This window comes from Myotis lucifugus, unplaced genomic scaffold (genome assembly GCF_000147115.1).
Source record: "Myotis lucifugus unplaced genomic scaffold, Myoluc2.0 scaffold_7, whole genome shotgun sequence".
Lineage (NCBI taxonomy): Eukaryota > Metazoa > Chordata > Mammalia > Chiroptera > Vespertilionidae > Myotis > Myotis lucifugus.
This window is the reverse complement of record NW_005871055.1, coordinates 11,393,446-11,405,720: the sequence shown is the minus strand read 5'-3', so window position 1 is coordinate 11,405,720 and position 12,275 is coordinate 11,393,446. Positions and strand designations below refer to the sequence as shown.

The 12,275-nt window shown below is 44.7% G+C and overlaps 1 protein-coding gene across 1 annotated transcript in view; it reads left to right on the top strand.

Annotated features, from left to right (window-relative positions):
- The window catches only part of SLC25A15 (solute carrier family 25 member 15), a 17,978-nt gene extending 5,780 nt beyond the window's left edge, over positions 1-12,198 (top strand). Inside the window, 6 exon segments of the mRNA XM_023749142.1 lie at positions 20-115; positions 117-199; positions 4,963-5,100; positions 7,852-8,021; positions 9,033-9,191; positions 10,358-12,198. Coding sequence (XP_023604910.1) covers positions 20-115; positions 117-199; positions 4,963-5,100; positions 7,852-8,021; positions 9,033-9,191; positions 10,358-10,482 — 771 coding nt within the window. The 3' untranslated portion in view covers positions 10,483-12,198.
- The last annotated feature ends 77 nt before the right edge of the window (positions 12,199-12,275 follow it).

The following is a 12,275-nucleotide window of genomic DNA, read 5'->3' as shown; positions in this document are numbered from 1 at the left end:
CGTTCCCTGACCTGTACAGGGGCTCACTGACTGCTGGCTTAAAGACCTACTCACAGTGGGCTTCCGGGGTTTCTACAAGGGGACCAGCCCAGCGCTCATCGCCAACATCGCCGAAGAACTCTGTCCTCTTCATGTGCTACGGCTTCTGCCAGCAGGTGGTGCGGAAAGTGGTGGGATTGGACAAGCAGGCAAAGCTGAGGTGATTGAAGACACTGACACTTTTTTGATTTGTAAAAAAGCAACACTGTTGTATAGTCAAGATTTTATGATACTTTAAGGAGAAAATGTTTCCTTTTTAAAAATAACTACTTTCTTTCTGATATGAATACACTAGGAGGCCCAGTGCATGGATCGTGCCTGTGGGGACTTCAGCCTTGCCTGAAGCCTTTTGCAATCCAGGACCCCTTTGGGGATGTCAGACTGCTGTTTCGGTCTGGTCCCTGCAGGCCAGTCTGAGGGACCCCACCCAGTACACGAATTTGTGCACTGGGCCTCTAGTATGCATATAAGATCTTTTGGTTAATTTCTTCCCACCCTCCCCCTTCCCCCCTTCCCTGAGATTCATCAGTCTCTTCCATGTTTCCATGCCTGTGCATTGAGTGTCTGCCCCCTGGTGGTCAGTGTACATCATATCTACCGGTCGAAAGGTCACTTAGGCTTTTATATATACTAGAGGCCCGGTGCACAAAAATTTGTGCACTGGGCGGGGGGGCGGTCCGTCAGCCCAGCCTGCGCCCATTTGCAGTCCAGGACCCCTGGGGGATGTCCACCTGTCGACTTAGGCCCACACCCCGGCGGATCAGTCCTAAGCTTGCAGTCAGACATCCTTCTGGCAGCCAGGGAGCCCTCGTGGGATGTCCAAGTAAAGGCTTAGTCCCCCAAGGGAGCTGTGATGAGGAAGCTGGGGTGACAGAGGAGCCACGCTGTCCTGCCCCGCCGCCCTGGGTCGGGTCGCACACGGGATGCCCGAGCGGGCCAGCCGATCGCTGCTGCCCCGCCCGGCCGCCCCAGGTTGCAGAAAGCAGGCCCGGATGGCGGCAGGGCAGGCGGGATGGCGCTGACCCGCCCTGCCTGCAGTATGCAAATTAGCTGCCATCTTTGTTGGCGGTTAATTTGCATACCACGCTGATTAGCCAATGGGAGGCATAGCGAAGGTATGATCAATTACCATGTTTGTCTACTATTAGATAGGATATATAGTGATTGTGTTGGAATGCACATTTGCATTACACAAAGGGAGAATTGCCAGCCCACCCTTAGGCATTGGTATTCTTCAGGAGAATGCTTTTAAGATGCTGATGGTGGGGCTGCTTCTCTTGTGGTCAGAGGTGCTAGACTAAAACCATAGGTGCAACTTGTGACCCAAACTTTAGGTTCTATTTCATCAGCAAAATAAAAAGTCTTGGAAAAGATTGCCTGAACCAAATAACTTTGAGGAGAGACTTGGAATTTTAGGAAGGGTCAGAAGCATCTGAGAAATTATTGGTGAATCTTCTTTGGCCAAGTCTGCCCCAAACATCAAACTTTGGCTTGTGTCCTGTCATTCTTGGGCATTTATTATACATAGAAAAAAAAGAATTTGAAAGCCCCTGGAATGTTTATCCATGCCCCCTTTGAGTATTGCCATGCTTGAAATAACTTAAAACTATTCTATCAGCCTCATGGTTGCAAAGGGCAGGCTTATTGGTTATTTTGGTAGGAATTTGGAATCCCATTGCAATTAAGGTCCTACATGACTGAAGTTAGGTTCCTTTTGTACAGAAATGTTCCCTTGGAGGTGCCTAGAGGTCTAAGCATGCTCCCTTTTATATGAAGGAATTCTGTCTTGATGGATGGAACCTGTTTTTTAAAAGCTCGGGGCTGGATGAGCTCACTCATGGAGACAACGTCTATGGAGGGCTGAGTACTGAACCTCCAGCATAGAGGGCCAGGAAAAGGAGAGGAAGTAAAGAAAAGCAGGAGACAAACCAGGAGAGTGAGATTTCCCAGGGTAGACTCGGGCAGGAAGAACCTGTTATGACTGCAGCTCACCCCATTAGAGGAAGAGACTCTGGACTGAGGAGTCTGGGCCTCCAACATCCTTAGAGAAGATGGGAAACAGCAACCACATGGGATTCTGGAGGAGTCCTGCAAGAAAGACACCTTCCTATTTCCCTTGGCCTAAACCAGCACTCAATTAGCTTTTGAACTCAGATTCTTTTTCATCTTGCAGAACAGAGTTTGCTTGTCACCTGTTGGGGAAATGCTGCCTTAGAGTTTACAGAGCTCTGACGTGTATGCTGTGTTTTTTAGCCCTAATGGTCCTGTGGGACGAGCAAAGTGGGTGTTATGTTTCAAAGAGGAAATGGAGTGCAGGTACTGGCATGTTCAAAAGTCACATGGTAATGGCTGAGAAAGCCAGGGCTCCAGCCCCATCCAGCTTTTTCCATAAGACCATAGTTAGAGTATTTTGTAGGGGTCAAATCCTGATAAAAGATGAATAAGCAGAGCAGTGAAAAGAAGAAACCGCTTGAGAGAACCTGTTGTGAATTTCTGCAGTAATATTGTAAATATTTGTCTGTTCTTGGTTTGAACCCTGCCCCGAGTGGTATCTTCTTTTGACCTTTGGCTGGACAAGATCTTACATGGCAGGATTGTTCAGGTACATATTTGTTAAATGGGTGATAAACAGCCAATTCTTGCAAAATCCCATCCTATGCCTGTCGCCATTTCAGTGCCAGCTCTCAACGCTTATAAGTTAGGCCCAGCCTGGGGCCCATGGACCTCATTTAGTGCCTTGGTAGATGAAAGTATTTATTAGAAAACCAAAGTCCAGGCAGGTCTGATCTGGCTTTGCTGTTGCATTTTAACGACATGCTAGGTGTTTGTTCAGGTGTCCAAACCATTACATCTTATATTGAATGGGCGGCTCAATTTACTGATGCCACCTTTGTTCCTGCAAACTTGGCAAACTGGTTAATGACCCTGATTGACTGTTGCCTGTCAGCAGATTGACAGAGAGTCCCCAAGGGAGGCCAAGTATGGATCTGCAGGCTGGCTGAAAGACAGCAGAAACCATTTTAAGCTTTGGTTTTGAGAACCGAGCGCAGTAGGAATGGAGTGGGTAGGAGTGGAGTTGAGCAACAGGCAGTTTCCACACTCCGGAGAGCTGAGTGCCAGCATAGTTGTGTATCTGGCTCTGCTCCAGAATGGTATGATGTTCGATTCTCTAACATGAAAAGGGAGTCCATACTGTAAGCAGTGTCTTCCTCTTGAGAGTAAGCTGCTCCGAGCCAACCTTTTGAGACCTAACACCAGCCGTACATCCTTCTGAGGCACTGAGGCCAGGCTACCAGGAGAGGATACCAGAGCTGGGATTGGAAGTGGCTCTTGATTTGACACTGCTGTTTGACATCAGTTTATTTTGCTATTAGTTTACTGTAACTTTAGGATAACTGAATGTGGTAGGTCTGTTAAGCTTTTGCTCACAGTTTGGAGAAAAATTGTAAGGGGCTCTCTGTACCTGGGGCAGTAAGCTGAGGGGATTACTCCCCGAGGGCTTTTGGATCTGTGAGTGCTGCTGGTTGTCCAGTGACAGCAGGATGCTGGCATTTAACAGGGGAGTGTCTGGGAGCCAGCTGTCCTGCTGTGAGCAGCTCGGTCCTTCCTGCTCAGTGGAGGTTGTTCCACCCCATGTGCCAGTCGTGCTCCCTTGATGAAACACTGCCTGAGGGATGGAAGGGTCATCTTTTCTGACCCCCGTGAACTCTCAGAGAAGCCTTCCTGACAGTTTGTTTCTTAGACTTTCCACCATAGTCTTGAACTCTATTGGATTTCAGTTTCACAATGCTGCTGGTGACTGGCTGGTGGCACTAAACAGATATGAGACGAGGAGTTGAAAACTTCTGTTTTTGTATTTATTTGCATTCATTCATCCATTTCTATTTCCAGCTTAGCCATTTTACCTGCAACCATTGAACTTGCAGACTCACACTGGCTTTGCCCTCCCTACATGCCCTCTGTGTTGCTGCAGTCAGGAGGTTATTAGCTGAACTGGGAAATCTTTTTGGAATGAACAACTTTTGAGTTAAAAATTTATCTTGGATTTTCATCTGTGGCAGTTGTAATACATGTTTGCTCCAGGTTGGGTTTTGGGTGTGTAGGGATGGCCTCAGAACCTAGTTTTATGTAAAGCTTAGTGAGCAAAACACACTGGAATATTAACAGTGCATGTGTTAGGGTGGTAGGACTATGGGTAATTTTTTTCTTCCTCTCCATGTTTTGCTTTTTTATGTCACGGTGTGTCTTAGTTCTGGCTGCTATAACTAAATACCATTGACTTGCAGGCTTAAACAACAAACATTTGTTTCTCATAGTTCTTCAGACTGGGAAGTCCAAGGTCAAGGTGCTGGCTGATTCGGTGTCTAGTGAGGGCCCTCTTCCCGGCTTGCAGAGGGATGCCTTCTTGTTGTGTTCTGCATGGAAGAGAGAGCGCATGCAAACTAGCTCTCTGGTCTCTTCTGATAAGGGTACTAATCTCACGAGAAGGTCTCCACCCTCATGATCTCATCTAAACCTAATTACCTCCCAAAGGAACCCCTTCAGATGCCATCACATTGTGGTTAGGCTTCCACGTAGAGTTTGGGGATGGGAGACAAACATTCAGTCCATAGCATGTGACCAATAAAAAGAGCATGGATTTTACCGTCAGGCGGACCTGGGTTTGAATCCTAACACTGCCACGTGGAAGCTGTGTGACTAGGCACGTTATTTGCCCCGTATGGAGACTGGTGTGTTGCTGTCAACCTCACAGGGTTGTGGAATCCTTAGATAAAACAGCCTGTGCAGATTCCCGGTGGGTACTCAGGAACTGTTTTCTCTTATGCACGCTCTGCTCTACCACCGGAGAGTTTCAGCATGGTGAGTGCCGAGTGAATGAAGAACGGGGCAGGTAATTGGTCGCCTGTGCTTGTGTCCTTTCAGTGATCTGCAGAATGCAGCTGCCGGTTCCTTTGCCTCTGCGTTTGCTGCGCTGGTGCTCTGCCCCACTGAGCTCGTGAAGTGCCGGCTACAGACCATGTACGAAATGGAGACTTCAGGAAAGATAGCCAAAAGCCAGAAGTAAGCACCGCTGGGCACAAACAATAGGTCTCTGTTGCCTTACTGTATTGAGTACTTTGTAATTTCATGTTGTGCTAAAATCAAGTAATAGATAGAAAGACAGATTTATCTACTCCAAAATATGGTGTTTCTAGAACCCTTTCCCCTATAGTCAGAGGATAATTTTCTAAATGGATGGGGCGATGGTAGGACCATCACCCCATCTGACAGATATGTAATACCCCACAAGTGAAGAAGCCAGGAGTATCCCCTTTTGGCCTGTTGTGTAAGTAAGGCATGATCTCCAACCAGGATGGGAGCTTTGGTACTGAGAGCTGAGCCTTCACAAGTGCTCATTTGGAATCGGAGATGAATATTTGCTGCCTGTTCCCAGGATTCACATGGGTGTTGAGGCTGATCAGCCCAGATCCTAGTGCTAACTTCCTTAACCCCGCTCCCTAATCCTTTACATTTACCTACAAAAGGCCCAAGGTCTGAAACCCCACGGAAGCCCCTGTAAACATAGCTTTCTTCAGTGATCAAATGATCACTCTTCAACTCGGTCTTGAAAACAGAGTCTAGTTATCCTGTGAGTAATGGTATCCTTGAGTCTGCAGGCCGACGCTCTATCCACGGAGCCAAACCGGTCAGGGCAAAATTTGCTTTTTAATTGTAACATCTGGCTGACAGAAGTTCTGGTGGTGGGTATGGCTGTGGCTAACTCAAAGCCTTAAGTCTGTTGGGAAAAACCAGTAGATAACCATTTTTAATCTCCTCCCAGTGAGGGTGGGGTACGTCACAGAGCCCTGTTTCCTGCAGCCTTGAGGTTCATTACAACCAATTTGAATCTATTAGTCATAACCAGAGGTTCAAATGTGTAAGACTTTAAAACGTTTTATTGAAATATGTACACTCAGAAATCGTAAGTGTGTGGTTCTATATGTAGCCACAAAATGAACATGCCTTTGTAACCAGTGGCCAGATTAAAAAATAGAACGTGAACAGCACCCATAAAGTTGTCCTCATGTCCTTTGAAAGTAGTTTAAGGTATTTTCAAAGAAAGTAATTGTTACGCCTGGGTTGTGGTTCAATCCCCCAGTCAGGGTACTTATGGGAGACAACTGATTGATGTTTCTCTTTTTCTCTCCCTTCCTCTCTCTCTAAAAATCAATAAAACAACAAAAAAATACTCATGTCTTTGGGTAAGGATAAAAAAATTAAACTGGATCCATTTAAAAAACAAAACAAAAAACATTGGCCCGAGTGGCTCAGTTGGTTGAGCATGTCCTGTGCACTAAAAGATTGCAGGTTCCATCCCAGTTGGGGCATATACAGAAGATACCTGATAAATGTTTCTCACATGGATGTTTCTCGCTCTCTCCTACCCTGTCTTCCTCTCCCAACCCCCTCTTTCTGAGCATGTCCTCTGGTGAGGATTAAAAAAAAAAAAAAAAAAAGCCCTGGCTAGTGCTCAGTGGTTAGAGCATCAGCCCATGCACTGAAGGGTTGCAGATTCGATTCCTGGTTAAGGGCATATAGATTGCAGGTTCGATCCCCGCCCCATTTGGGGCGCATGTGGGAGGCAACCAATCGATGTGTCTCTCTCACATCTATGTTTCTCTCTTCCTTCCTGCCCCCACTCCCTCTCCTTTCCTCCCTTCCACTCTCTCTGAAAAGCAATAGAAAAAATATTCTCGGGCAAGTATTAAAAAAAGAAAGAAAGTAATTGTTAGGGCCAAAGGACTTTGGCAAACAGACATCTTGCACAAAAGTAAATATCGGGTGACTATAGTGAGGCATAGCAGTGTCCACACAGTGGTATGTGATGCTTTAAGGTTGACTTGGATTGGAAGGCAGGCTAATTGTGTTGAATTGGATTACTGTGTCACGTGCATTACAGAATGAGAGCTGTGTTAGAAGGACCTAGCTAAGGGTAATGCCTGAGAAGCCTTCGGAAGTCCTCAGGGAGAGAGAACCATTAAAAGCAGTGGCCTTTACTAACTCGGGCTTTAATCCTGCATTGGTCCAAGCCAGGTCACCTGATGATAACAAAGTGAGAAGCTAGAGGAGTGTGTGGTTTTTGGTTTCTTGCTGTTTGGCGGGACACAGTCTGCTGTGGCACACACCATTAGGAAGAGGAGGAGCCCAGGTGGGAAAGTGCCCTGTGTTCTGGCTGCTGCAGTACTCTGATCTGCTTGAAATAAAAGCTCTTGCATACCTTCCTTTCTAAGAACTAAATTCTTGCTGTGTGCCGTACAGGAACTGTATAGCATTACTTTGGTCTTATCTTCAAGGAACATTTACTCCCTTGCTCATTTCTTTGTATTAACACAAAACAAAACAACCCCTAAAACACATGAATAAATTTCCTCAAAACACCAGATCCAAAGAAAGATTAAGGAAATAGGAATTGAAGGAGGTAAGGGATTGGGCAAGTAGAGTACCATCTGTTCTTGCTGAGTTTGGGTACTCCTATTATAACTTCACTTATTCACTGTTGAACAAATGGCATTAGTTCTTTTACATTGTTGATAATATGACTTCTAGAAATGTATTTCTGTATCATAGAATAGTTTAGGTGATAACACTTGTCATCACATAATTGTATCTGTGCTTCTCTACATATTTCCTTCCCACAGGAGTCTTTATTCTCAGAATTCTGGGTCCTCTCTTTATAAAATCAGCTGTTTCCTTCCTGGAACTTAATCAGGTCTGTTGATTGGGTGCTAATGCCGGTGTTGTGTTTAACACTCTCCCTCTGTCTCCTTCCAGTACAGTTTGGTCTGTAGTGAAGAGTATCCTTAGAAAGGATGGCCCGTTGGGCTTCTATCATGGACTCTCCAGCACTTTACTTCGAGAAGTACCGGGCTATTTCTTCTTTTTCGGCGGCTATGAACAGAGTCGATCGTTTTTTGCCGCAGGGAGATCAAAAGATGAACTAGGTAAATGTATTCACTTTGGGTTTGACGGTGTCAGCTTTCCAATGGTGTGGTTGCTGCGGATTCCCTGTGCTCTGCGCCCCATTGTGGGGGCCCACCTGGCACTGGGATTTCCAGATACTGGGAAGCAGTGTGGCCCTGGCAATTGCAGGCACCTTCCTCTAGGTGGCGCTGGCGACTGTTGGCACCTTCCTTTCAGCTTGATAATTTCCTCAGGACAGGCTGACGCAGTGCATCCCAAACTTCTGTACTGTTACAACATTGATTAATTTGTTCTGGCTCCATCTTAGAGGTGAGGAAATACAGAAATTCCTTTCCCTATGGGAAAACATCAATAAATAGGGAAATCACCTGTAAATTATCTTGCAATAAGCTTAAAATTTGGTAATAAATCTTGATAGTGTTTGAGAGAAGTGAAATTATAGTTCTTTCTAGCTTACTCTATTTTACTGCTTGACACAATGTATCAGTGTTTGGTCCACATGAGTGTGATTACTTTTTCCTTAAAACCTCCCATCAGTGTTTTGGACCTATTCTAGGATTAGTCAAGCTCCCAGGCTTAACTGTTCTGTTTAATAAGACAACTTTTATTTTCCACAGTAAAGGAAGAATCAGGGCTGCTGGGCTTTAAAATATTACAGTACTTCAGAACGAGACAGTTGGAAAGAGGCCTCTGTTTCAGTGCTCTCTCATCTCGTTCCTCCTAGTAGGGCATTGCTGTGCTGCTGGGGGCCTGCTGGTTCTGTGTGGACCAGCCCTCTGGAGGGTGGGGCAGGAGGGCCGCAGAGCCACAGTGACCAGCCTAATACGACCCTCATTAGGGCTTCCCCTCCTGGCAAAGTTTACTGTGTGGGTACACACGGAACCTGTGCTCTTAGAGTTTGACAGTTGCCTCAGAGAACTGTGCTCCACAGCATTAGCATTTTTATTTGCACCTACCTGCAGCCAGACCTCTAGAAATGTCACATCAGCTGTTTTTGAGATAAAACACTGTTTGCTAATTTTCTTCTCTAGGCCCTGTCCCTTTGATGTTAAGTGGTGGAGTTGGTGGAATTTGCCTCTGGCTTGCTGTTTACCCAGTGGATTGTATCAAGTCTAGAATTCAAGTTCTTTCCATGTCTGGAAAACAGGCAGGATTTGTTGGAACCTTTATAAGTGTTGTGAAAAATGAAGGTGGGTCTGCTATTGCACAAACAGAGCACGTATGTATGTCATATTTCACTGCTGGTCTTGTTGCAGTGTATCGTGTATAATTGGTGTCTGCCCCACCTCATATTCCTTGTCTAGCACTGTATGTTAATTCATGTTTGTGGATTTGTTTCCAATTCCCTTTCTTTAGCTTACTTTCATTATTCTCAAGAATGTTTAAAGTTCTTATTCCTAACCCCTTAGCCAGGTACCTGTTAGGATGCTTTGTTCTAAACAGCCTGGAGGGAATTATTAAAATATGGACTTTGTTTAAGGGGACAGATGTTTTGAAGTTAGCACCACTTGTTTTATGTCGTATAGCTATTTTCAGATGACCCTAAGAGAACCACTAAGGAATTTAAAAGAATGTGCACCATGCTTAATCCTTAGTCTCCTGGAAGTAGGAATCACTAAGCAACTTCTGAAGGTGATTTTCTATCAATTTTTAGTTATGTAGGAGGATGTAGATTTTCTACTTAATGTTTGTATAAAGCCAGTTTTATGCTACTATAGTGAGTGAAGTCTGTCCTTCCAGCATCCTCTATACATCTTAAAGCTGGAGATGTGAACTCCTCTATCATGATTTTAAAAGCGAGAGCACAGTAACAGTATGCAGAAATTGTTTAATTTGTGTCCCGAGTACAGATATCTTGTATATTACTAATAGTAACCCCTCTTTAAATTTACATAATACTTTATAGTTTTACAAAGTACTTACACCTCCCTAATGTAATTGGATCTTCATAGGGCAATGCTAAAACTAGAAATGCTCTTTTCACGTGCCCTATGCCTCGTCTTTGCCTCCCAGGCGAAGCTACAAGATTACGGCAGCCTGTGGCTCTGTGTTCGCCTTCTGTCTGCCCTCGTGAGGCCTCAGTTCTGCCAGATCCACCTACCAGGAGTTAACCAGGCATGGGATTGGTGTATGTTACATGAGCATCGACCAGCTTTGCTCGGAGTCCTGACGTTGTCCGGCTTCCTATAGTCTGTTTAGTTCCATTAGTCCAGGGGAAATCTGGAAATAAGGTCTTTCATCATGTGTTGGTTTTTAATGCTGTTGTATTTGTAAGTGTAAAATATGTACGCTATGCAGCTTCATGGAATATCTCTAAGGAAGGGACTCAGTCTTGGATCACCCTTTTGTCTTCTAGGAGTAACGGCCTTATATTCTGGACTGAAACCTACTATGATTCGAGCGTTCCCCGCCAATGGGGCACTATTTTTGGCCTATGAATACAGCAGGAAGTTGATGATGAGCCAGCTTGAAGCAGACTGAAGTATTCTAGTGAACCTGGATCCAAGTACAAGTGTTTGAGGACTATAACTCATCTCAGGGTTTCATGGAGTACAAGCCCAGTGTGGAATTATTTTAATTTCAGAGTATTTTGTTGTCTTCCATTCTTCTACCCTAAATCTTAAACTTCATGGAAGGACCTCAATTTTACATAATCTGATTTCTGCCCATAATTGTACTGAAATAGAAAAGCCGCTGCTGTCGTCCTTGGTAGGACATACCGGGTGAGCCTCTGGCCTCCAGACCTAATCTGACAATCTAAATATAATCAGGGATTTTGCATAAATTTGTATTGTACATGCAGTTTGGATGGTTGTGTGTTGTGAATGAAGCATAATTTTGTTCTGTGTTTAATCAGATCACACCAGAAAAACCCAGAGGTAACCATGTTTCATGAAGATGGTTATGATTACTTAACCCATTCTAGATATAGGGTCTCTTAAAATCTGCTTAACACATGCACTATACCAAGTGGCTCAAGTTTTTAAAAAGGTTTCCTGTGGTGCTTGGAAACCAGTACTAGTATATCCATGGATCTTAAAGAAAAGAATTTAACTGTAAACTGATGTGGTTTCCATGTTTCTGATTTAACTTTCAGAGTAGGCATCCTGGATTTTTCCAAGCTGCTCTACTGATAAAATAGTGCCATTCATTTTTTTGGTGGGATCATATACTCTCTGAAATATTGTTGGGTGTGGCCTAGAGTATCAAGCCTTTGGAAAGCTGCTTGGCCTTCACTGTGCCAACTCCATTCTTCTCTCACGAAGAGCTTCCCTCTGCTGGGCTTTATGTTGCGGAAGGGCCTGAGGGGAGGGGGCTGTGCTGCTGTCTTTGTGAAGACCTTGTGGGCCCACAACAGCCCTTAGCTTTGGTCTCTGGGTCCTGGCCCTGGGTAGGATTCCAGAGTATTCTTTGGACCACTTTGGACCATTCACTCATTGCCTCCACCAAATTGGAAACCCTTCCTGGGAGTAGAGTGCCAAAGCCAAGAGAAGCCCTTGTTCCCTGTCTGGTGACTGCCAGTGCTCCTGGATGGAGTCCTTTCAGAACTAGACCAAACGTAGTGTGTGCACTCCGCAGTGAGTAACGTCAGGGCTGACCCAGTCTCAAGTTTTTCTTGGGGTCCATAACTCCATCATGCTTTGATAGTGTTGGAACCCCTTCTATCTGGTACTGGCAGTCGTTGAGTTTTAATGATGACTGTATGTGGGGTGTGACTTTATAAAGCAATGAAACAAAGTAATTTTTATTAAGCTATGCCACATGTATGCAGTAATAGCAACAAAACACTCATTCCTCTGATTCCCACAGACTTGGAGATGGCAGCTGTTCTTTGGCCATCTGAGTGGCACTTCATCTGAACAGGCTAGAAATGAAGCACTGGCTTCCAGCAGGAAGCGAATTGCTCAGGGTCCCTGGTCCCTCTGTGTGGTGCCCGTCAGCATGTGAACACTGTTGGCAGTAGACCTCACATGTCCTCCTTTAAAGGTTTAACTAAATATCTTCAATAGAAACAGTCTGAGGCAAGGAAGAGTGAGTGGGAGCAAGGAATGGAAAAGTCAGAGGAATTGATTTTTCATTCTATTGAATTCATCATGTATAATTTGTACCATTTCAGATCCGTACTCCAGAAAAAAATATAGTCACTGTGTTTAGAGAAATTCTAGTGTTCTATATTATTAAATTATTTGCCTAATATTTGAGTATATGAGGAGTTCTTTATATACACTGCAATTATGAAACTCGGTTCACTAGAGTTACTATCTCCCTCCACC